Raw genomic sequence first — 26,511 nt, 5'->3', positions numbered from 1 at the left:
AAATTGAACAGAACTTTCAGTTCACCTGCAGATCTTAACTGATCCTATGGCCACATGCTCGAATACATGCCTACCCACAAACAGTGTCTTCTTTGCCATCATCTTTCCAACCGATTTGCAGCCTATTCCAACGCATATTACTTACCATGGCAACAGAGAACGATGCCGTGCACCCAGGAGAAAAGAACAGACCGTCACGCAAATACCAAAATCTGCTGGAGCCAAATAGCATATGGAATGCCGAGCATCACTGGCAAAATACACTGCTGTTGGCCAGACTTCAGCAAAATGGATCCTCTGCTTCTGTTCTCAGTCCAATCAATTTCCAAACAAGGAAGTGAGGTGATAAGGCGGCAATGCCACGGGGTTAAGGGTTCATGAACAGCCTATGCATAGGTTGATCAACAAGATAAAATATGTACTGTTTATGTTAATTCCCGGGTCTAATGTGCAGTAATATACCCTGATTATCCAACACGAGTCTTTATTAATACTCAGTTACAGAAGACAAAGAGGCAAAATGTGAATGCTATTTACATGATCCCTGACTGTGATACTCTGTGAACAATTACAAATGACAGCATTCATCATCGTGTTGACAGGATTAACATAAACACACACACACACACACACACACACGTACACACTCCTACATTATGGAGCCGTCAATCTTTCTTCTTGATTAAAAACAGATTGTGACAGAACCCGCTCTTGCGTGACCACAGCGACACATGGCGCCTAGGACTGCTTTATATCCAGCAGGGGAGCTTCGTCGTCCACCCGGAGTTCTTCTTCCTGTTTCAGAATGATTTTTGCAGCGGCGTGAGGAGGTATCTCTTCAAAGAGGTAGGGGCCGGTGTTGGTGCTGGCCTCCTTCTTCTTCACTGTCACCACCTGGGTGTAGGTGATCTCTTCGCTGAGGATCTCGGCAGAGCCACTGTCCAGGGCGGCATCCACGCTACCTTCCTTGCTGCCCTCCTGGCCTTCGGCCAGCGTGCGCTGTTTGTCCTTCTTGCTGACCTTTATCTTGAAATTCTCCTTCTTAGGTGCTGCCTTGGCGATCGATTGCTTGAACCGCTCGCCCGACTGTTTCAGCCTCTCCCCCGATTGGCGTATCCTCTCTCTTCTCTCCGGAGTCACGATCCGAGTGCGCATGCTGCTCACCTTCTTGCCGAAGTTCTGCCTCGTCTTCTGCATTTTTTCCTTGGAGAAGGCCTTCTTGATGTTGTCTATGCGCTGCATGCCTGATTTCTTCATGCGCGTGGCCCTGGTTTCGGCTACGGTGTACTCTTCATCGGAGGAGAGATCATCAGGCGGGCAAAATTCTTCTGCCAAGTGGCCATCCAACTCATTTTCTTTAACGACAGTCAGTTTAGTAGGGCATGGAGTATCCTCCTGCAAATTAAACATAGAGCGTGAGTCAACTTACTAGGAAAAGAAATATTTAGAAGTGAGTGAAAGTAAATTTTCTTGGTGAAAACATGTATTTGACTACCACATATCTTAGAGTACACAACCCGCATGCAACATTTACACTCCGAAAATCCAAGTGATACTTAAAGGTCTCCCAGAAGGTCATGTGAAAATGCTTGAGCTTTTGTAAATACCTTTGAAGATACACTTTTGTGGGCGTTTGTCTACCTTTAATTCCACGAATCCATAATGAGGCTATCAGGTAATAATCCCCACCAATAATATCGCCATATATATGGTAGTCGGGAAACGTCACAGGCAATATTATTGGGTGGGATAATTTATGGGGTAAATTGGAGCGGGGTTTTGGGGGTGTCCCCCGCACGTTCCATGGATTAATATTGCTCCAAAAAAATTGCACCATTCTTGTATGCCGATATTTTTGCGGGGATATTAACACATTAAACCATGATGAGATGAAAGCTCCTTGACTCGGCCATGAGAATGCTCACTTTGGTTGGGTTTGCTGTGGTTTAACTTTGTGTACAAGGAGTCTCGCTTTGGTGACCTTATGCTAAATGCACCTCTCTTCTACAACCCTTTTGTGGATCGGCTATAACTTATGCTGGCGTAAGTTACTTTTTTTTTCAAGGCTGGAAAAAGCGTTGTGACTTTGCAAAGAAGTTACTATGAGTTCTCTTGACCTATTCCTGGAGAGGGCTAGTCTAGTCACAAAAAAGTTATGATGAGTAACTTTGACTACCATATTTCCAGTTCAAATGGTACTACCTCACTACTTTTACATCTATATATCAAAGTGAACATTTGTGGGTTTGTGGATTTGTGGCTTTGCGTATGTTCCCTATACAATTCCACACTTTGGTGCAGATTGGTGAAACAGTTTGCATAGTCACCTGTTAGGACCCTCAGAACATTACTGGCTACATGACATTTCGACACTCCACCCCTTCCCCAGATTTCAGCAAAAGTTAAAATGTGGCTGTGGGTTTGTGGCTTGGCGAAGTGTTGTTCCTTAAACAATTCCATACCGTTTCACCAATCTGCACCAAATTGGCACAGTTACCTGTAACTACGAGGGAATGAAAGCCCAGGCAATGCCGGGTATATCATATATATATATATATATATATATATATATACACTAGATATGTATATATATATATAGTAAAATCTTCCTGATGCCTACTTTTTCTAAGGTATTTGCAATATGATTTCTGATATCATGAATGGCTTCACCGGTGGTGTCATGTGTGCGCAAATGACACAGACTTGCTTAAAACGTTTAGCAGAATTTGACCAGAGACTAATTCCAATGGACGCACAGAATGCCGCTCACTGTACTACTGTTAAAAGATGCCAGCCCAAATGTGGGCTACCCATGCCCTGTACAGTGCTCTGCTGTTCTCGAGCAGCAATTTAAGCCATTAAATAAAAATCAATAAATAACAATACGTTTAATATGTTAGCAGGCCTTCATTCTACACCCATCATCACCATAGGGGTCTTACACCACTATGCAGACAATCCTCCGTGGCATGTCATGTCTGTGCCCCGGGGAAAGGAACCAGGGAAAAGGTTAAGTGGATAAGAAAAGTGTCTAACCCCTGTAGAACCACTCCAAGTGTTTGAGAGTAGGGAATAGAGGTGAACAAAGTGGAAAGGAGTGTGATTGTGGTAGTAGCGATGCAGGTGTGGTCATTGGCAGGAGATCAAATTAACGTTGAAGGAAAAGGGGGTATAAAAAAAACATGTGATCCTGAACAATTTTCAGTAAAGGCAATTTGTAGTCCATCGATGGGGTGGTAATAGAATTAGCCAGCGTCTTGGTTGTGTTCTTAAGATGTGCTCAAGCAGTCCCGTGAAGTGTGGAGGTTTTTTCACCAGGCAACGCTTTTGAATGACCCACCCTGTAAGCAAGGATGATCACCTGGTGGTGTGAAGCTGACTAAGCCAAGCATTGGCAGTGTAAAGGTGAACGCGGGAAACGCACAACGTGAAAGAGACGAGCGGTTGAAGGGAACATGTCCATCCTCCCAAAGCCACAACAGCGTTGTCATCTAATGGGGAAGGACATTGGGGGGGATCGATGTTCAGTGCTCTGGAAATGTGTTGCACAGTGGTTGGGAGGAGGCTATTCCAACAAAGTGATAGGTCAACATCTATAACAGGAAGCTAGGCAGGGGAGGAGGCTTCCTCCATTGGTAGTAGAGAAGAACGCAACAGCTTGTGCACAGCTAGCTCAGAAGATGTAGAAATGGGTCCCATGTGTTAATATCCCTGCAAAAATATCGCCGTACAAGAATGGTGCCATGGCAATATTGACCCATGGAACCTCCAGGCGACACCCCCACAACCCACATATTTTTTTTAAAGGGAGCAGGGGACACCCTTGCAACCCCCGCTTCCATTTACCCGATTATTTCTGGGGATAATTTAGAAAGATCACAGGCGACATAGACGACCATATACATGGCGACAGTGTTTGTGGGGATAATATTACCTGATACCATAGAAATGTATGCTACATGAACTTGTATTCCAAAAATTCAAGAAGGGCATTTGTTCTGTGCCCAAATTGCCAAGACACACATTTAATGTATGTAACGGCCATGCCATTAAAGAGCAGTCAGTTGCCTAGATGTTGGTAACTATCATAAGCGTTGCCATACTTTAAATTGCCGAAAGGTATGCAAAGAAGCAAAGCATATGAAACATAAAGAAGATTCCTGTGGACATTATGTAAAATGAGAGACAGCATGAAATAAGTTGATCCCGGTAGCCCAAGGGTTACAAATAAACCTGCATTGGTGCTCAACGAGTGCAGACTAGAAGGCATCAGATGCTGGCCATAGAGTTTCGGCGATGGGACAGTTTACGAAGCAGTAGGCCAACACCAGTCTAATTTAATACAAAGGAATTAGACTGGAGCCTGGTAAAAAAGGATGCAGAGAACAGAATCTGTGTTGGGACCACTATTTCCATACAGGGCGGGGAGTGGATGAAGTTATCGTGATGCAATGATGGGCGATAAGTCTTTTTAACAGCGCTCCTGCGTCTACTCATCGACCATCGTTAAAAAGACTTATCACCTTAGCTGTTGGGACCAGTTTTTGGGCAATTTCAACGATGGTCCCCTCTGCAGATGGATTTATGGTGTCTTTGTGGTGGCTTAAGACTACAGTGGCACCGTGAGAATGTAAATCCGTGATGGACAGTAAGATCTCCATCAACACATTCGCCATGTGCCTTTGGGTGCATTTGACAAAGTCGTATTCTGTCCCTCTACGGAATTAAGGTCAGGAGGAGAGGGAATGTCTGATAAAGGCAGTGATCGAAGTGAGCGGGAACGGTCGGGAGCGGGGTTCCACTACTTTTATTTGTTTCTATTCACCATTCCTCTATTTTTTACAGCCATATTCACCATTCTATACAGAGGATTTGTCCATTCATGTCCCTCTGCAAGTGTAAAGTTGTAATAGGAGCCTTAGTTACTAGTCACTTGCGATGCCCTGGCCGCAACACCTGGCCACATGTTGCACTATGCTTCTGCCTACCCTCGCCCCTGCCGAAACCACAGTTCCACTACTTTTTTGTGGTACACTTCTGGCACTGGATACAGGTAGTATTAACTGTTGAGGCACTGCTGCCAAGGCAACTGCATGACAGTGACATAGTAATATTGAGGGGCATGGGCTGAGATTTTCTCAACAGTGCCTTTGAACGAAAAAAGGCGAGTGTGGAAGGTCGGAGAACTTTATTATGTAATTTAAATGAAATAATATTACCATAATAATTTTGGTGTTTCATATGTGGCCACCATTACTGGAAATATAGTTGCCGAACGCTTGGTAATGGGTAATCTCGGTTACCATCTTTCGCACCCTGGCAGGGGCATCTAGCCAATCAGGATTCTTGGACATGGGCTGTATTTATTTATGTATTTATTTATTTGTAAAGCGCACCTAACCCAAGGGTATCTGGACGTATTAAAAGGTACAAGCCTGTGCTCTGAGCAGCATGAGCACTGTGCCCCTGTCCCTCTGAGCCATCGTCCCTTTAGAACCCCCGTTCCATATGCGTTGGTGCGAGGGCTCGTTACCAAACCCAAAACAGAAGAGGGGTTGGGGGGGGCATGTCATGAACAGTGAAATGGGACTTAGTGAGGTAAGCTTTCTTGTTCTAACAGTCTTAGCTCCCATATATGCTCATCACAGGTGCTAATGGCGGTACAACCCACATTACCAGGTGGCCCCTGCTAGTAGTGACAGCACCGTCACCCAGATTTAGAGCTTGAGCGATGCTCAGGCCCTTAACGCGGGTGGCGGGCTAATACCGGCAGTGTCCGTCTGCCCTGTCTAGTTGTATCGCCTCGTTATTACCCACAATGTGGTACTCGGGTCGTCATCCGGGGCAGTGGTCGATTGAAGGCATGAGTCGACCCGGCCGAAGTATAGCACCCATTACACACAGGAGAGTCCTGTGCCCAAGCGAGTAGTGTGTGTTTGAGCTATCCTCCCGGCTTTCATTGTAATACCCTACATATGCAAGTTGTATCCCAAGGATCTATCGTTTCATGCTTCCCACCACACACTCTGCAAGCTACTCTTCAAGCCTCACCCCCAGCCCCCAATACATCCACCTGCAATGTTGTAGTGTCATTTATTTCACTAAATCTATGAGAAGGGAATAGTGACTCACAAGTGACATTGCATAGACTTGCATAATAGCCTGGCAGTTACTCACTCGTGGCAAACTAATCCTTGACACTTGAGGGGTTAAAGGCAATTCAGCGAGCGGTTTGCACTTCATAAATGGCCAATATTATTATAGTGATCACAGCAACGTGACGCAGTGGCTGCGGCCCAGAGTAATGGCCTGAGGGCAGCGAGGTGAAGGCTGATGTCATCACTATTAGCACCATTGAGAGGGTACAAAATGGAACCTGGGACTGAAAGAGCAAAAGAAACGAAAGAACGTTGCACTCGGGGACCCATAGACTGGCTTATGATGACCAGTGGAAGGAGAGGAGGCGGCTGGGAAGTGGAAAGTTCCTTCTTTGACGTCTGTTAGACCGAGGCGGGGTAGTGGCGATGGAAGAGTAGGTCTGCCACCAGCGTTTCTGTGGTGCCAAAGGCAGCAGTGAAGCAGAAGGGCATCTGGTGGGAAAGGAGGTCAGAGGAAAATGGCAGTGAGGGGTATAATGAACTTCTCAGAAGGCAGGCTATGTGGCCTTGTACCAACAGATAATGTCCCTCTGAGCCACCTGATTTGATCAGCCCCACCTCCAATGTGGTCATTTTAGTGCAACACCGTAGAATGTGCTGCGCTCCCCTATAATTTATGTATGCATCGTTTGACAAAGAGATTCATATATTTATTTATTTATTTCATTTCTAGAGCGCGCAAAACCCGGAGGCATCGAGGCACTATGTAACCACTTCTAGGCGATACTCCGTCTTTCATCTAAGGGTAATAAGGTACAGCGATGTTAAGTGATTTGCAGAGGATTACAATGTTTGGTCAAGTAGGGAAGCCAGGATTTCAGCACATGTTTCTGGCATTTACAGGTTGCAGTTTGGCTGGAAGGAAACATCTCCTTACACCCTGGCCCTCATTACGACCCTGGCGGAAAGTGACTGACCGGACCGCCACAGCCTAAATAGCGTTTCCGCCATTGCACGATGGAGCAAAGTGCGGCCCATTCCGACCCATCGGGCACGAGCACCACGCCATGGCGGAAGTGCAAAGTCCGCGATGGCGGAAATGACCCCAAAACGGCCCACACCGCCGCCGTACGGCGCCCTAGGTGCAATACCGCCACCCATCTTAGCGGACACCGCACTGAGCGCCAACCGGAAAGTACGGTGACCGTAAATATACGGAAACGGAAGTAAAAACATGGTCCCGGAACGGGAAACATCACGCCGTACACCTATAAAACCACAAAATCCACACAACCACTAAAAACACTACCCTGAGACACATCCCAACCCGTCATCCACCCTAGTGTAACCAAGAAAAATGGGAAAAGTAGCGAAGAAAGCGTGCGACCGCAAGCGGCAGGTCCACTTCTCCCGTGAGGAACTCACCGTGCTCACAGAGACCCTCCAGGAGAATGCTGCCGCCGTCTTCTCCACGCAAATGACCAGGACGGCACTTGCGAACAAGAAGGCCATATGGGCCCTGGTGGCACAGCGGGTAAGTGCGGTGGGGACCGCACCCCGCAACCCACAGCAATGCAGAAAGCGATGGGACGACCTGCGGATACGCGTCCGTAGCATACTTTCTGCCAACCGCAACATTGCCACAGCCACCGGGGGAGGATCGGAATCACCCATCAAGTTGACCCCCTGGGAAGAAATCTGTGCCTCCACCATTGGAATGGAGAGTATAGAGGGAGTCGGAGGGATGGAGAAAGGAGTGCAGACATCCGAAGAATCCGGTAGGTGGCCCAAATAAAACCATGCCAAATCCACAATGTCCAATCATGTGAATCACCATAGCGCAACAGTAACACATGTCCAGGAGAACGTCCACACACATTGGCCTGACAGCGCACTTTAAAACTCACAATAAATACATAAATAATTAAAAACCCCAAAAACACCCTCTACACGTGCAGCAGGCACACCCTAACTGCAGGCTGCCAAACAACTGCACCCTCACTCCACACACAAATGAAAGCACCTCCAAGGCCCCGACCCAAATCACCCTCAGGTACCACCCCAATGCATGTGATACATTGCCATTCCAATTCCCACAGACCCATTAATAACGCTCGCCCTCCTTTACTCCACCACAGGGTCCGATCCAAACGACGAGCTTCAGGACACCCCTACCAGCACACCTGCAAAGAGGGCCAAGACCAACGGCCAAAGACCCTCCACCTCAGCTGCACGCATCAAGACACGGCAGCAGCACAAATCAAGTGGCAGCACAGAGGAGGGAACTCCAACAGGCACCCCAGCAGCCAGCATGCCCACAACAGCACCACCACAGGTCCCCCCAATGGATGCCACAGAAGGCACTGCCTCTGGTGGCAGCAGCACCATAGGTGACACTCCATTAATGGCAGCATGCTCCGACACAGAAGACGGGGATGTCGAAGTCAGATCCATCCATGACCTGTCCCAATCCCCCTGTCTGTTCCATCACGTACACCATGAGGATACCACGCAGGGGCACCCACAAGACGACGACTGGCCATCCCCCACAAGCCCTGTGGCAGGGCAACATGAGGCGAACAGCCACTCTGCTGGGCCATGGCCATTTGCGGTGGTGTCACAGAGGCAACAGTCCCTCGACCAGTTAATCGTGCAACAGCAGCAACTGGCCACGCTCCTCAAGGACCATGCCGATGAATGTGGGGGCACTAAGGCAGACATAGAAACATCAACTGAGACACTGTACTTCTCTCCATTTCTGCCCTAAGGGCACAAATGGAGAGTAGCACCAAGAGCCTGAGAGTCCAAATGGAGAGTAGCACCGAGAGCCTGAGAGTCCAAATGGAGAGAAGCACCGAGAGCCTGAGGGGGGAACTGCATGCGACGTCCAAAGACGTATGTGCCGAACTTGCCGCAGTGCGCCGTGTGCTCACTGAGCTCTCACAAACCCTTAGGGACATGCATGGACGTGAGCAGGCAGAGACATCATCCGTTGCAAGTTCCGTCCAGGGCAGCCCCCAACGTAGATCTGGGAGGAACCTGCGCTCCACAGGCAGGGGTGCCCCTGATACCCGCAGAGGGGGCTTGCAATAGCGACTGCCCACTGACAATGAGCATCTTTGGACACTGGTGTTCGGGGGGGAGGTAGGAGGGTGGAGGGGGGTGTTGGGCTCACTTGGGTGGCGGGTCGATAGGGTGTTCAACATGATATCACATATGCCATAAACAATGCACGATCAACCAATGAGATGTGTGGACATTGATCTTTGTGTACGAGGCAATCATAGGCGTACAGTCCATATTGTGCATGTACCAGACACACACAGTGCCACGAGTCCCGTGTCCATGTATCAGCCACCAGGCGTGAGTGCTAGAAGCATGCATCTATGAGATGCTGACGGATGTCACGGCCCTCCTGTGCCTCGCAGACTCCTTGAGGTGCTGCCACATCCCCACCCTCATCATGACCATCTTCAGGTGCTTGCAGTTCTGCGTCAGGGGGCATGGGCACATTTCTACGTACGCACATGTTGTGTAGCATGACACATGCCATCACCATCTTTGCAACCTTCACATGGCGGTACAGGAGTGCCCCGCCAGACCTGCTGAGGCACCGGAAACGAGTCTTCAGTAGGCCGAATGCCTGTTCAATGACTACACGGGTACGTGAGTGGGCATGGTTGTAGTCCTCCTCATGCTGGTCCCGTGGGTTCCGGACTGGTGTGAGGAGCCATCTCTTCAGTGGATATCCGGCATCACCTGTATGTGGACGATAAACGAATAATGTGGAATGCCATTGCTACGTACGCACCCCCCCCTTCCTGCCAGGTCATTGCCGCATCACATACCCCACATCAGCATGCATGAAATGAGACTCACCGAGTAGCCAGGATCTGTTCCCTGCGTGTCGCTCCATGTAGCGTGGTATTGTTGAGTTCCTCAAGACCATAGAATCATGGGTTGATCCAGGGAATCGGGCACAACAATGTGTAATGATCCTGTTGGAGTCACACACCATTTGTACATTCAGTGAATGAAATTGTTTTCGGTTGAGGTACTGGGCCTCCATGGCATGTGGGACGACCAATTCCACATGGGTGCAGTCGATGGCACCAATGCAACCCGGTATGCCGGCAAGTGCATGGAATCCCACTTTTGTGTTGGTAATTTCCTGCTCCGAGCGTGGTAGAGAGATGTAGTCGTCTGCGTGCTTCAGGAGGGCATCGAGCACTTGCAATAGTGTCCGTGAGAACAGTGGCTGTGAGATGCCATGCAACTGTCCGACTGTGTGCTGGTAGGTGCCTGTGGCCAGGAAGTGGAGTACAGGCACCACCTTCAGTAGGGGTGGGATGGCGGTTGGGCTATCTATCATGCTGACAAGGTCAGCCTGTGTCATGTCCACAATGGCGGCTATGGTGTCCCGGTCCAAACGGTAGAGGGTGTGGATCTGCTAATCAGTGAGGTTGAACGGATGTGCTCGGAGGCGTGGGATTGCGGGCTGCCTGCGTGGTGGTAGTGGCTGTGCTGGCGGCCCTTGCTGGCCCTTCCTTGCCCTCCTCCTCCTCCTGCGTCTCCTCCGTGCGGCCGGTTGTAGTTGGTGTTCGTCTTCTTCTTGGAGTTGGAGTACTTGCAGTGCTATCAGGTCCCCCAGGGCCAACATCGCGAGTCCTGCCGGTAGCATTTCGGAGTGGGTGTGGTTGTGGGAGGAGACTGGGTGTGCTATTTATGTGTTTTCAGGCTGTATGGCCTCCACCTGTGGTGATTCATTCCACCTGTGCAAGCTGCTCTCCCCTTTGGGCGAGCACGTCCCGCACACAACGCTGCAATTCGAGGAATGGCATCTTGCTATTACAATCATGTATTTGTACCCGATGGCAGTGTAACATTGGTTGATATGTTCATTCGGCTATGGTCCCATTGTTTCACATACTATCTTAGCAGTCGCGAACAGACTTGTGAAGGGTCAGTGGAACGTAGTACTCGAGTAACGGTGGACCCTCATGCATCACTGTACCGAGTTTCAACGACGGGCGGGGCGTCCCATTTGTGAGTGAAGGCAGTTGCCATTTACACACACAGCCGCACTAGATGGATTAATTTGTGATTTCAAGCGGCCACAGATGCCTTTTCGACGTGATGTTGCAAATGAGGAATTCGAAGGGCGGCGCTTTCGGTTTTCAGCTAGCGGCGAGGAGATGCCCACAGGTCTGACTGAACAATAGAACGTTATATTTGCAATGTCCTTGGGACAGGGGCCATGGCGAGGATGCAATGATTGATATGAATAGTTTGGGATGCGCAATAGCGAAGTGGACGATGAGGCCGGACGTTCCCAAATACATGTTACTTCACAACACTGGAATTACGGGCTGGGGCACAGTGGATTATGCAGGCTGCATAACGCACAGACTCAATGGAATTTTCACATGTTATGTGAGTATGGAAACAGGCGTTATCATTACGGGATGAGGGAATGATGAATGGATGCATGGACAGATGATTTGATACAGAGTTTGCCATGTACAGGGCTTCTTGGAATCTATCCGCCTCCCCTGCGCTATGTGATGCAGGGCTGCCATAGTGGGACCATCGTCTATCTGGCCTTGTTGAGCCCTCCCTGTCTCGACGCGCCTTCAGACACTTGTGTCCATGCACGTTACCAATCCCATCTGATGGATTCTGTTTTAACAGACGCATGCACAGGTACACTCGTTTGTGATGGTGTTTTCACCTCGATATAGATAGTTATGAGTCGCAAGTGGTTTTTGGGTGGTGATGATCCTTTGGAGTGGGCTAGCATGCATATGGCTGTGGATTTGGTGTGATCATTGAAGTGAGTAATTCAAATGTAGTTCTGATGGCCATTCTATTCTTTTTCTTTTCATTTGGTTGACAGGTATCTCCTCCCCTTTTGCCACTGCCATCTGTATGCCACTCCTGAAGATGGATTTTACTCCCGACACCTGCTGCTTCGTGTTAATCAGTGGAGCAGCATTACGATCTTATGAGACGATCGCCAATGGGCCACATGCCCTTACGCAGTACTAGTGGCTCGGAGCAACATTTCGGCCTTTCAGCTGGACTAGTGCCTCCCCATTGGGTCGGCCCTGCGGTTCTGGGCGCTTCCATGTTGCCTTTTCGTACGAGAATGTGGCCCTGTGTACCATGAAGGAACAGGGCGTCACACAAGAAGTAGCTGGTCATTTATTGCGGATGCAGCCCACAATGGTGAAATGTGTTTTGGAGTTCATGGCCTAATGGCTGTATGGGCTTGGTGAATTTGTTGTGCATTAAATTTCTATTCTGATATGGGCCGTGTAGCGTTCTTCTTTGCAAGTGATGTGGCATATTCCTATTTGGGGAGCGATGTGTTGTGAGGAGATCTGCATTGGGTTCCAGCTTCGGAGTATAGTTGCGTGGTACTGTGCTGGGCGCGTTTGCCTACGAAGCCCAGTGAGGTCAGGGATAAGGGCTGCCAATATGACTGTTTGAATGATGTCATGCTCAGGGGCGGGGGATTAGGTTTTGTGTAACAGATGCCGGTCAGCCAGGTGGATTGGTGGAATGATGTGATTTTCTGAATATTGCTGGTCACAGGTGCCTGTGTTTGCGTGCGTTTCTTGGTGGGAGACTGAGGTCATGTCCATTGGAATAGCTTCTGTATTCGTGCCATCTGTGCCCTGCAGCTCCCATTGGCCCCTCTTGAGATTCTTTTGTTCGTTGGCATGCATGGGTGACTTGTACATTTCACTGGTTGCATTGTGACTTCATTGCACCTACGGGGAGTTGTACAATGTGGCCAGGGAGTGGTGTACAGGCACTCAGTGGGGCCGTTTACGGTTGATTCGCGATGCCGTACTTCTCACCATGGCGGAATGGTACTTTCCGCCGTGCTTGATGGCGTTAGGTGCATGTCCGCTAGGGTCAGAATTCGCGTACCGTTGCGCCATGGTGGTATTTACGGTTTGGCATGGCGCGCGCGCGCGTACTTGGTGCAGTTAGCGTTGGCGTTCACTACGGTGTCGCTAATGGCATCGTACTTTGCGGTGACGGGTCATAATCGCACCGAGCGCTATTCGATGGCGGTATTGCATTTCCGCCATCGTTTTTCGATTTCCGCCAGGGTCGTAATGAGGGCCCCTGTGTTTAGTCTGGTACTATGTGCTCAGTAAAGTTGACTTGCAAAGCATCAAGCCACATCCTGAAAGCACCTCAGAATAAAAAGGATATTTTTATACCAACAGATGATTAAAAACAGTATGATTCACCCCGAAAGAGCCACAGGGCACTCTAGAGAATGTGCAACTTCAAAATGGGCACTTGGTAATTGCATTAAGTATGTGTATTAAAACTGCTTCTATGCCATTGAACTCAGAACAATGTCAAATGCGGATTTTGGCATGAACACAGTTGGGTCCTTTCCTTGGAAGTTCCACTGATTTACCATGGACACACTTGGTGAGCTAAACTCATACTTCCATGTATCATTTATAGGTTGATCAGTGTGGTTTGTTCAGATATATGCAACAGCATAGACCTTAATACTTAATATGCAAGACAATGGGCCTCTTTCCAAGTACGGCGGTCTGGAAATAAGGGTGCCGGTAGCAATATAGCAGCACCCTTTCCAGACCACCGCACTACGAGAATGCTGGTAGGGGCGTGGATCACCTGCCATGTCTCTCACTGAAGCACCGGCATCTATAGGACTCCATGGGAATGGGGATTTACCATTCTGCCGTCACTTGTGATATCTCGGTGGCATCAGGATATCAGGTGGTGGAATCAGTGTTACGGGGTTGGTGGCAACCCGTTGGCAGAACCGGTGGGTTAAAGGCAACCTCCTAATGAGGCCCAATGATTGTAATAGAGTTCAGAGGGTTCAGGGCCTGCTGCAGAGATGTTTGTGATCTCTTAGTCACCTGTTTGCATCTTGGTAGGACATCATGGTGGTTCGATCTTCCCAGGTCAAAAAACAATGATCATAATGTCAATTAATCAAAACACATATTAATGACATGCAGAGAAATGACAACTTGGGGGTGAAATGCTGTGGACCAAGGCCTCTCTGCTAGCTGTGGCACTGGAACCTGGATCCTGCTCACTGAAAGTGAATGACCCACTCCAGGAAGATGCATGGCACCTATGTGGGGGAGTGCAGAAGCAAAGAACTCACTTTCTCCTGGAGACCCTGGATTGGGCGTCCCAGCAACACAGAAGTTTAGAAGCAGCTCGGACCGTGTTTCATCATCTCAAGACATTTGCGAGCTGTCTTAATAGTGTTCAACGCACTTTGAACCACTGCAGGACTTGTGTTGCTGCTTTTGGAGTTGTCCAAACCTTCGAACCACTTGCCACACTTCAGAGCATCGAGCTGCCTGCTTGGCTCATTGAGGCAAGGTGGGCAGCTTCAAACCAATTTGCCGACTCACCTCTGTGGAAGCAAGTGACTTGAGCACTGATTTAACCTGCTGGAAGCCATTGACTAACATCTCCCGGCCAGTGACTTGAAGCAGCAGAGGCATTGTTTAGCCACCGACTCGCCCGACGTCCGGAACTGCTGGAACCTATCGACTCCACTGTCACAAACACTGACTCAATCCAGCAAGAGTCTGCACTTTAAACTGACTCTATGGTGACTCCTCAGTGGAACCGCATGGCACAAACGTCACGACTTCGGCTCCACACCAGTGAAAGTGCATAGAAGTCCCGACACTGTTGAGCATCCAAAGACAAGAACTAAGGTATTTGGAAGGGGCCCCTTTAGCTCTGGTCTATTTTAAAGGACCGTAGTGAATTTGAAGTACCCACTTCTATACCTTCCAATGACACACCCTTGAACAATTGATATTGCTGCTAAGTCTCTTGCCTGAACACACCTGCTTATCAACCAAGAGTGCTCTTTCACATCAAATTCTGCCTTCCCTGTGTTCTTTATTTACAGGGGTGTGTTTTTAGTTTTTTATGATCTAGTTGTTTGTATTTGATTGTGTTTTATTAAAGTCCCAATGTTTACAGAACCTTGATTTGACATTCTTTTTGTTCTTGAAGCATTGTACTAATGCTGTTTGGGTACAGCCATTGTTATCAGCCCGCACCCCTCCTGAAGATATACCCTGCCTTTGGCCCACGTTACCAAAAGAGGCGATGGCGGTACCCATGTTGGGCTGTGCCGGTTTCATCTTTGTGATTGGGATCACTGCTGGTTCAGTGATAGTGTGGGGCTGAGTAGCTGTTTAGACACTGCTCATCCCTGTACGCCTGCAGAGCAGTAGCCATTTTGTCATACCACGACCACTTTTACCCCTCAACAGTCATATGGCTATATGAACAGACTATTACATTACCTTTCTGATCAACTTGTCAAGCCTGCTATAGGTAATCTGTGTATGAGCACAATGCTTGATTCAACCCTGTGCGAAGGAAAGGGTTTCCCCTTCCCATTTATCACAATTATTATTATGATAGCGTGCCAAAACTCTTTGTATATACAACTGTTATTTGCAATTAGATCACCCAACCGAAATTGGTAATCTCTTCATCGACCCCAGGGGGATGTTATTATGATTGTGCTATCTGCAGGTCACAGGTTCGAATCCTGGCCAAAAATCTTAGATGTGAGTGTGCAACTCACAGAGCTATCCTACTGGTGTCCATATGAAATAACAGCGCATGAAGACATGGTTACCAGTTGGTTGGCAAGCGAGTGGTGAACCCCATCCCCTCTCACCAGGACGGACATTGTATGTGGGCTGATTCTTTAGGGATAGCATCATAAAGTGGGCGGCCTCAATGGTTGTTAGATGTCGTGTGTCACGAAGCTTATTTTGTGACTCCGATGTTCCTCGTCTTATTGATCCTTCGATCTCCGTCATTAGCGCAGCAGCGTGTCATTGACGATAAGTCTTAAGAAAGAGCCCCTTGGCCACGGCTAGACTGAATCTTTTAGAAAATGTCTGACTCAGACTATGGAAAGCAGCAACGCTTGCCAAATGATCTTTGAAAGGAGAAAATTGGATCCGAGCATCAGCAGGAAGCGTGAGGTTGTCCGGTTAATTCAGATATCACTTCTTATCACATCGTTGTTTGAACCAGCCGCGCCAATCCCACGTCGGCCCCCTTCCCAGGTCCAGGCTGGCTATCTCTTCAGGGGACTGGACCATGATGTTGTATTTTGCTCTGTTAATTATGTCATATTCCGCATTCAGAGCAGAGATATCTATAGGAAGCACCAGAGAGTCATTGCATGTGCAAAAATTGCACCAATTAAATGACTCTTTGCAGAAAGCCTATATGTGTGTGTGTGGGGGGGGGGAAGAAAACACACACACACACACACCCCCCCCACAGCCCACCCCCACCCTCAACCCCACCTCGACCCCCACGCCCCCCAAGGTATGCTGGACTAGCTCACAAAGGAACTTCAACCGATCCAAACCACAGGAGCTAGACTATTACTCAGACTCAACAGAAGGGAACACATAACACTGGCTCTCAGGGGGCACCACTGTCTACCAATCAAAAAAAGTTATCCAGTTTAAGGCCTTCTACATCGCCCACAGAGCACTTGAAGGTCAAGGAGCAGAATTCAGCCAAAAACAAATCTCACTCAACCAGAGACTTAAACAACATACATTTTGAAAACAAAAGACTTTGCAGAGAAAGACACAGAGGCTCCGCCTTTTCTACTATGGTGGGCAAGCACTGGCACGCCCTAGCATGAGATGTCCACACCCTAAAGGACCACCTGAAATTTAGGAAAAGCCAAAATAACTGTCTCTTCATGCATAAGAGAATGAAGGTTTGACCTAAACTCATTAATAAAAGAAAATTACACTTCTCAATAGTTAGGTTGCCTTTGAGCATGAAAATCAAAGAGAATGCCATACTGGCCCCCGTAGTCGCATGGCAGTCAGGAAACTATACTGACCGACTGGAACACATCACATGGAGGTATTGTAAAACCCTAAGAGGACGCCATCCCTTTCTCTCAGAACATATATCTAAACCTCAAAATAGGACATCTTCACGCATCAACCACTAAAGTCAAACACCCCTCAGCGTAATGCAGCCGACAGCAAGACCAATAAGTTGAAAGCCCTACATAAACCCATGCGACATCCCGCCCTTTTGAATGGTTTTCCATTGTCTGTGGCCCTCAATTTCCCTCAATCATACTCACCAGTCACTTGGACGCGGCTTAAGAAAAAGACCCCTCCCATACTACAAACATCACAAACGTGCACATCTAACTATGATTAACATACTCAGCCTCTGGCCAACACATGCCCACACTACAGGCATGAGGCCGCCCCTCTGGACACAAAGCCTTCGATGTCTCCTACGTTTTACGCCTAGCAAGCTTGCAAGCAGGTAGAGCTCAGGGTACGTCTGATCTGTAGCCTCAACACAAAAGCATTACAAACTCGCTTTTCCATCTCCTCCCCACTAACCAACCCTACCCACTGTCTTCCAGATCCGCCAATGCGCCCGGAGGCCATGCAAGTGGCAGCGGCGCACGAATCCAATCCTAATGACATAACAAAGTAATCTGAGAAATGTCTCAAATATAGCAGCATGTCAGACATCTCAGTGTTGCCTTCGATATATATTGTTGACACGAAAAAAACCATACACTCTTGGCCTCATTTGGTGTTTGGCGGCAATGGTAAAGCAATCAGTGTTTCTGATTACTGCATGTTTTAGTGCTCTACTAAATTCAGAATTTTTCAAATTGAAACTCCCTAATACCACCTGGTTTTGTGTGGAGGATGTTCGATTACTCCGTGTGATAATACTTATACTGTGGTAAAATGGCAATCCCCATGCAGTCTAATGGGGCTCTAAAGTGCGGAATAGCTAAAGGGTCCGCATCATGAAGACCTTTCCGATTACTGTATGCTTGATGCAGGCGGTAACAGTATCTTATTTTGGCAATATTTATATATATACTTCTATACTCATTGTCCATGCCTTTCTTCTCTCCATCACACTGCATGCTCAGATTTCCGGGGTGCTGCTCCTTGAGGTTTTCTGATCTTTTGTTTGAGATTATGAGGAGCCAGAGCTGCGAGGGATCCCTGCCATGTGCACCAGGGCTCAAGTGGAGCGCCAGGCCTTCCTTGGCAGGGACAGAGCGGGCAGCAGTGTGGTATTATGGAGGTGATTGGCTGATTGTGGTCTCCGCACTGGTGTAACACAAAATGTGGGGGACCCCTGCAAGCCTGTCGAGGGCCCCACTATCACTGGGCCTCCCCCACAGCGAATGGCCAGCATGTGGCCCCCTGCACTGCGGAGGCAGCGGGGGCCTCTGTTACACCAGTGGGCCTCCAAATCAAAACTAATGACGTCGCCATGACTAGGCCTTTACTGGGACACGCATTTGGGGGCTGCATAGTATAACTTGTGCCATCATTGAACACCCGGTAGAGCAAGGGCCTGATTAATATGAATAGAGGGAAATGTCCCAAAATTAACAGAAGATGGGGTCAGGTCTCATTTAGACGAAGGATGGGGAACAAGACTAAGGTTTGGGAGGGAGTAGGTTCTTGCCTGGACCTTCCAAGGAAAGGGATCAAGCTGGGACATAACGAAGAGATGGAGGGGGAAGGACCTGCGCAAATAAACTTGGTTCAAGATCTCATCAGTCTAGAAGGCGGCCATTTTCTGGAGGTACCGTTTCCAGATGAGGAGGAGATGGCTGATTTCTGCGGCCATTGATCACGGTACAAAAGATATTGCAGACAAAGTGAATTGGTCTGAAAAATCTGGATTGAGGAAGCGAGGCCCTCACCAATGCGCCTCCTCTGACTGCAGTAGAAGGATTACTTTGCTGATGTTGAATGCTTATGTTCTGCCTCTTGTGACAGGAACATTGACTTCCTCCCCGGTTAAGCTACGTTTTGGTGTTGAAGAGTAGTGAAGTAACGGCACTCTGATCCAAGCCATGCATGGTTACGTAGAGATGTTCTTCAGAGACCTTGGCTTTCCATATGAGTCATTCATGATAGGCAGTAATTTTGTATCTATATCTAAGGAGCCTTCAGGAGAGGTTTGTCACAGCGTCCAAGTAGTCTTCCTTTCGTTAGCCCAGGCTGGCAGCTACTGCCACCCAGTACCTACCATTGTTCAACCTTTCCACCTCCTCAACTCCCCCTCAAAGCTATCAGTTCCTGCCATGCTTTTTCGAGTGAAATCCAACTATTGCAGAAATGCTATAAACTTTGGGTAATAAGCGCGTTATGATATGATAGAGACCTCGGGGTAAGGGTACGATATAAATAACCTAAGCGTGGACCCTGTGGAACGAACATGTGTTGCTCCATGTCGTTTTGCTTCCAAGGCAAGCACGTTGCCCCTGAGCTATCCTCCCGGAACTCCCGGAAGGGTACGCCACAGATCTGAGCACATAGTCCAGATCATTCCGATTGCTCAGGAATCCTTCTTTGGAGTGCTCCATCCCAGAGCACTCTGCTTTGTTGCTACCAAACTACTTTGTATTGTAATGTAGTATGATCAACTCAAATCGAAATCATGCTACATTACAATACAGTCAGCTGCTGACCTTGCGTTTGGTGCAGGAGCGCGTAGCCGGCTTGGTTACTGCCCATGCTTTCTTCGTTGGATTTTGGTCAGAGCTAGAAGGCAATTCAGCACCTGCTACCTGCCCTATTGATGCTTGAAGAAGCAGAATGGGTGGGTAGGGCTGGAAGGACATGCAGGAGTTTGGGTTTCTTCCCAAACTGCTTGATTTCAGGAAAACTCTTGCTGTGTCCTCAACACTTTAATCACATTTCTGGCTGCTCATCTTCTAGATGTTGAGCAAACATGGCTCAATGCATTTTAGTTAGGGGAGTCAAAGCTGAAAATAAATCGAAATTTGAATAAAAAGTCAATGAAACTGATAAAAATGGAAAGACTTTTTTTATTTATAAAGGGGACAACAATAGACTTCTGTGCTCTTGCGACCTAAACATTTGTTAAGGAATGGGGTATCAAGATCGGCGTGGGGGGCGACAGCGAAACGATGGGGCCCGTGGAGATCTTTCATACCCGGTACCATTTGCCTGGGGCTAACTCTAATGTAAAACAAAATAAAAACAGGACTGCACCAACTGCACAATCGAACCTGGACAACAGCACTATTGCCTGAGCCCTCTCCAAAGATCTGTGTGCTTGCCATTGGATGTGTCCTCCTTAACACTTTTGCCCCTGATGGCATCAGAGGAAGGGCATCACATGACCTTTGACCCCGGTGACATCATACGAAATGACAATGCTGTAGTATTTATGCTGCTGAAGTAAATACAACATTGTGTTTTATTCTTCTTTACTAATCTTACACTACGTTCCTAAAGCAGATAAATATATGGCTGCTAATTAAAACCACGTTTTATTACAGTGCTGCCATTATATGCCCAGTTGATGTAGCCTTATGCGCCACCCCATGCCAGACACGTCTATTACGTCATGCATTGGCAGAGTCTTACATGCACTGGCCTCAAATGTCCAGCAGGGTCCACTACATCAAGTGCCAGGTGCTACCATTATCTTAGACGTGAATCTTCCAATGCCTAGCCATGACATGCCAGGAGCAAAAATAATAATGGCCGCCTCATGTGGCAAGTATGAAGTTCCCATGTTCGGGCGCGACCATCATATTACAAATGGAACTTCCAATTGGCCAGGAATGCCCAGGTATTACTCTTCCCCTCTGCTCACAGCTGACAGCCCCCCCCCCAGGGCTTCCCACATAGAGCAAAAGTTGGGAGCACCAGGATGTTGCACAGTATGGGCAGGGGACCTCTTAAGAATATGTCCCCCGCCGGCTCAGTGTGCGCCGGGCACTGCGCGCGCCTCATTGGGGCTTCACCCACTGAATGATATCCTGACGGTGGCACGGGAGAGGCAGGTTCTCCCTTGGTGGCTTTTTTCTACCACTGCTCCAGGCAGAGGGATATTGGAGGTGGGCGCCAAGGGTTTCAACTCTAACAGCTTGATATTTGCTGCTCGGTTAGGTAGGGATGGGGAAAAGGATTGGTCTCCTTCTCCCTTCCCCCGCTCCTGAACAGTCAACTGATGTGTTGCTGAGGGGACTTCTGGAAGTCAGAGGGCTGGGACACCAGAAAGGGAACATGCTCGCCTTTTTTCCCTGCACTTGGCTGCAGTCTCTGAACCAGGGGTCACAAGAGCAGGGCAGAGGTCAGAAAGAGGTACTTGGATATCTGCTGCGAGTACCTCTTCAGCCATCCAATGACGCACCTGGCACCGTTTCAAGAGATCTTATCATGCCTTAAGAAAATTAACTGAAGCACAAAGTTAGAATTGTACCATTCCACTGTATCCCCTTTCTGTCAGGCACCTTCCCTTGATTGGCCTTAATAATAGTGTGCACAAGCTTCTACACGAGTTCTGCTAACACAGCAGGACCTCTATATATCCTAAGGTAACAGCTCCCTCTAGTGGTGACAACAGGCGAAGCTACTGCATCGGACAAACATACATTTGGCCTTTTATTTTATTGTTAGATTAGGTTAGCAAAGTAGCCCTCTTGCTTGTTTCAGGAGAGGGGCCTCTAGAATCCTTGAGATAAGAAGCCATGACGGCAACCTTTTGGGTTTGCCCATTGGATGATGGCTTGCCATTCCAAACACTGCCTCTAAGTCCCTGCTCTGTTCAGTTGGACAGCTCCAGGGGACAAAAAGGGGGCCAGGAAGCATCTGGTCTACGCATGCCCAGCCGTCCCCCGCCCTGGGTGGACACGTGAAGAGGGGATCAGTTGTCATGCCTTGTGTGTTGCTTTTCACTGCACACGTATTCCTACTAACCAAAGAGAGGATCCAAACAGTAGGGCGAGGAAGCTTTGGTGAGAAGTGTGCGATTTGGCATTCCATAAAACAACACTTATGAGTTTCTCTTCACAATGACAATAAATAAAAGCAGATACATTACTTTCTGGTCACTTTGAGCAAACACATTCAATTACATTGACGGTAATTGCACTTACACCAACAGAAAGGAATCTATGTTATCACTGCGCTGCCCGTAATTGTGCCGACGAAAATGTTGATGCCAATTACGGCGCAGTGCAGTGATCAAATAGATCACTTTATCCACATACCCAGGCCCGCATTCCCTTACCCGACCCCCCCACCCCACTTACCTTTACGGCAGCACACTTCTGTGTGCGCCGCCGACTCCCCGCTATCCCTGCGGCATCGGTTCCTTGCACTTACGTGGGTCGGAGCTGACGCTGCAGGGTGCTTTTTATTTTAACTTTCTTGTCCCCCTGCAACCACTGACTCCCGTTACTGCGCCCAATGAGAGCTGGGACCAGCCACGCCACCCCAGCTCTGCTTGGGTGCTGTATTGGGAGTCAGTATTTTGTGGCCCCCAAAGCCGCAGTAACTGTGGGGGCGCACTACTGAGGGTGACATTTTGGTATATGACCACAGAAAGTTTCTGCGAATACTACCACTGGGATTAACTGGCCAGCATCAAGCCGTTTATAGGTTTTCCAGCAATGATCAGTGACCTTTCTATGCTGCTTTATGTCCTGGGTGTGGCCAGCTGTCCCTGCATGTAACACTAATGGGTATTGATGTCCTCCCGCATTGCCTTTGCGTGCCCCCTTATATCTGACATTCCTGAAACTGTACATTCTTCGCATCTTGTTATCTTCCCCTTGCTCTTTTCTTTCCTCCAGCAGACTAAGATCTAGAAACCCTTTGCAGGGCAGAGCACGCCGCTCCACGGACAAGCCTAGGCTCTCCGAAACTACCACGGTGGGGATGTGAGCAAGTACAAAAGCATATTAACATAGCATGCATTGTGACCCCACTTTATACAGCTCTTGGTTATTTCAGGACAAAGTAGAGCCCAGTTTCACTACTCACCCATCCCTAGTGAAAATAAGCCTGCGCGGGGAGTGACTACTGGTGAATCCGCTCCATGAAAAATGTAGGAATATTCAGGGGAAGATTGTCCGCTTTATCAAATTTCACCCTGCCCTTAATTTCTGATCCCTAAACACGAATTTTCTCGTCATTTGACAATTTTACTTTGCAAAATAGTGAATCATTCATATTTCAGGAGATAAATGTGAATTTGTTGGGATTATGGTCAGAATTATTGTTTTCCCATGGATCAGGTAAAGTGAAATTTTGGGTAGAATTTGATAATTTTGCTCTCCCTTTGGAAATTTCACGAACCCATGTACATTCATCGGGCCTTCTTATTAACAAGGTTATCAGCACCTTTTCCGGACCTGGTCACTCCGGCTCTGCCGTTAGGGGCACTGAGCAACCAGCAGACCTGACCTGCTGGTAGTTCAGGTCCCTACCAGCAGGTTTTTCACTGAAGCACCAGCACGGTTACTAACGGTGCCAGTGCTCCAGGGTTCCCATTCCTCTGGGGACTCCACGGGAATGAGAACGTGCTATTCCTATGCCGCCTGTGATATCCCAGTAGCACCGGGAGGTCAGGCGGCAGAAACGGTAAAACGAGGTTGCCGGTATGCCGCTGGTAGCACCGTCAGCCTACCGGCAACCTCGCAATGAGGCATGATGTTTCTGCAAAAGTGACATAAGTTGGTCTCTGTGGTAATAGCACATCCTCGATCGCAGATCCCGTGACTGAACCCGTTAGTGCTTTTTTTGTGTCTTGTCTATCCTCCTTCCTTAGCGCCTGTGTGCATGAATTTCCGACAGCCCATCAGCCTTTATCCCAATTCGTTGCTCTCTGTTTCTCACCTCATGTTTTGTGTGTTCTTAGAGTATTTATTTATTTATTCATTCATAGGTTTTGATAGGTGTCTCGTAAGGTGCTTCATGCCACTTGACAGCCATCTCAGAAGGTCAGAGGAAAAAGGTAGGAAAAAGGGAGAATAATAATTGATCTTCCCCTGCCATTGTCACTTTAGTCACTAAAATATCATCCAATAGGCTAGCCATAAAGTACCTCTTGGCAAGCATGGGGACCTCGCATCCCATTCTTTAATGCACGTCAACTTGTACATGTGCTGCGTGCACGACATTAGGCGTGGTTGCATTGAATGCAAGTTGACACGGCCTAGACCCGTTTTATAGATTTTCTAGTTCACACCTCATTGTTTTACACTTGTCTAGATATTTCCCATAGATGCTACCTCAGGACATCTGCAATTAGGCCCATTTTGCCTACAAGTTCCTCTGCAATTTTCTTCTGAACGACTTCAATAGCACCGGTCTGAGATCTGATCCAGGGGACACCCCAAGCATAGACTCCATTTGCCAGTGCTCTGTGATGCTTCTGACTCATCCAGGTCCTCGCTCAGTTCACCAGCATTCCCCCCATTGATGCAGGGTCGGACTGGGGCAAAGAAATGAGCTCAGGCACCAATGAAAAAGTGGCCCACAATCGCAGATAGCAATCTGTTCCTTTCATGACTGACTCTTTGATTAGTACCCAAGGGGGAGATATTTTCGAAAAATGTTTTGCAAACAGGCAGCAGAGGAGCATAGCATCAGGACCCAGAGCCAACTTCTTGGGTAAGTGCTGATGCCCTAACTTGTTTGATCTCGCTGCTCCATCTTGCTTACTGCATCGGAAGCTATTGGCTGACCCTACTGTTCCTCTTGGTCCCACATGAGGCACCCTACGGCTCACGACTGTGCACGCGTGGTGAAGGTTGCCGTGCTAGTGTGGTTGGCCACCTGCTCCTTTATCATCTTGCTCCCACCACTCACTTCATAAGGGTGTCTATACACAGGTTCCTGTTAGGCCATCCTTTTGCATTCGTAGTGGAGAGCTCCGCTCAATACTTGTGTACTACGGGGTAAGGCTGCCTAACCTGGGCACACTTATCAATATCGTGCTTACCTACCTGTATCTGCATACTTGATGTAGCCCACATACCATGAGGTGTGGCTTTCCCAGACTGCATATCTACTCCAAATTAGTTTTTCTGTGTAGCTGCACACCTGATGTAGCCCCCTGTACTGAGGGGCGTCGTTTTCCCAGACTGCACCTACTCTAATACTGTCACTCAATCCTTTCTCTGCACTGGCAGTTGCCCCCCCGCACCATAAGGCGTGGTTCTGACTGATTTTTTGCGCTCTAGATCTACTGTATGTTTGCAACCTTAAGCATGGTTATTCACTTGTATTACATCACTTCGCATTTTCTTTAACTAGCGCCCTGATACCTGAGGGTTTGGTGCGCTGCTATCAATGTAAAATAAAATAATGTTTGTTCAGTAATACTGGTGAAATCTAGCCAAAGTGGGCCAGTTGTGTGTTTAATAAAACTGGCCCACGCTAGCATGTTGGGCACTAGGGCAATGCCTGAGCTACAGCCCTAATACAATTTGACCCTCATGGAATGTTCCCCTTGCCACAAGACATCTGTCAGAAACATTTGACACTGTTCCAATGAGGATCAGGTAGATCGCATCCATTGCTGTACTTCGCTATTAGTTCCACATAATAACTCAAGTACATTCCTCTGGCATGACCTTACCCTAGTCATACCGTGCTACTGTGAATCATGTAACCCACTTTCTTCAAAGTATTTGCCTATCTTCCCTATAGAGCATCTACTCGACTCCTCTCTTGTTGCCAATCTTCCACCACTTTTCTCAGTGGGACTAGCGAAACCCCGATGTGGCGCACATTAGAGGAGCTTGCCAGCAAGTATATTGTTAGCAACAGAAACTGCAACATCCTGGAGACAGCTGTCTTTGCAATCAATACCTTTGCCAATGACCCTTCAGAAGAAAGCATGTTGACTTATTGCATAAAAGATAACAAGTGGCTGGATTTTGATTGTCAGCACTTTAATTTCAAGTGACATCACTCTGAGTTGGCCGTGAATATGTTGAGCACTCGCTCGACCTACACTTTAAGAAGCCTCTGTGTATTTATTTTTTATTTTGCATTTTTAAAGCGCTCACAAAGCCCGCGGGCATCGAGGCGCTGTTACGGGAATTGTTTGTTTTTTAGTTGTGTAATTGTTTTTGTCTTAGTTCCATATTTATAACGAGATTAAATGCCCAGAGGTTTCTAAGCGCGGACCAGGGGATCAAAACTGTGTTGTTTCGTGTCGTCTTGCTTCCAAGGTGAGCACGTTGCCGCTGAGCTATCCTCCATGTATGCTTTATATTGTCCACTTCTCCCATCATCCCCCACCCCCAAATTACTGTTTTATCTCTATCAGTTTTATGCTCACAATACTGAACTTTGCCTTATCAGTAACTGACTGGATCCCCATTTAAATATTGATTGTCTCCAGTATAAGTTTCTAACCATAGGCTTGAACCTGGCAATAGGGAAATTCCATTACAGCCTTGTCATCAAGGAGTGCAACACACCAGGGGCCGCAAAGGGTAGCTATCTAGTTTTTTTTTTATCTTGGTGAACCATGTGGCCCATCAGCC

The 26,511-nt window shown here is 48.0% G+C and overlaps 1 protein-coding gene across 1 annotated transcript in view; it reads right to left on the bottom strand.

The window, feature by feature from the left end:
- Positions 1-467: 467 nt before the first annotated feature.
- Positions 468-26,511, bottom strand: part of CAVIN4 (caveolae associated protein 4) — a 55,502-nt gene continuing 29,458 nt past the window's right edge. The window contains exon 2 of the mRNA XM_069620633.1: positions 468-1,395. Within this exon, the coding sequence (XP_069476734.1) occupies positions 739-1,395 (657 nt within the window). The 3' untranslated portion in view covers positions 468-738. The remainder of the gene's footprint in view (positions 1,396-26,511) is intronic.

Source organism: Ambystoma mexicanum, chromosome 5q (genome assembly GCF_040938575.1).
Source record: "Ambystoma mexicanum isolate Mex_15411 chromosome 5q, UKY_AmexF1_1, whole genome shotgun sequence".
In the NCBI taxonomy this organism is placed as follows: domain Eukaryota; kingdom Metazoa; phylum Chordata; class Amphibia; order Caudata; family Ambystomatidae; genus Ambystoma; species Ambystoma mexicanum.
This window is presented reverse-complemented; position numbering and strand designations above follow the sequence as displayed.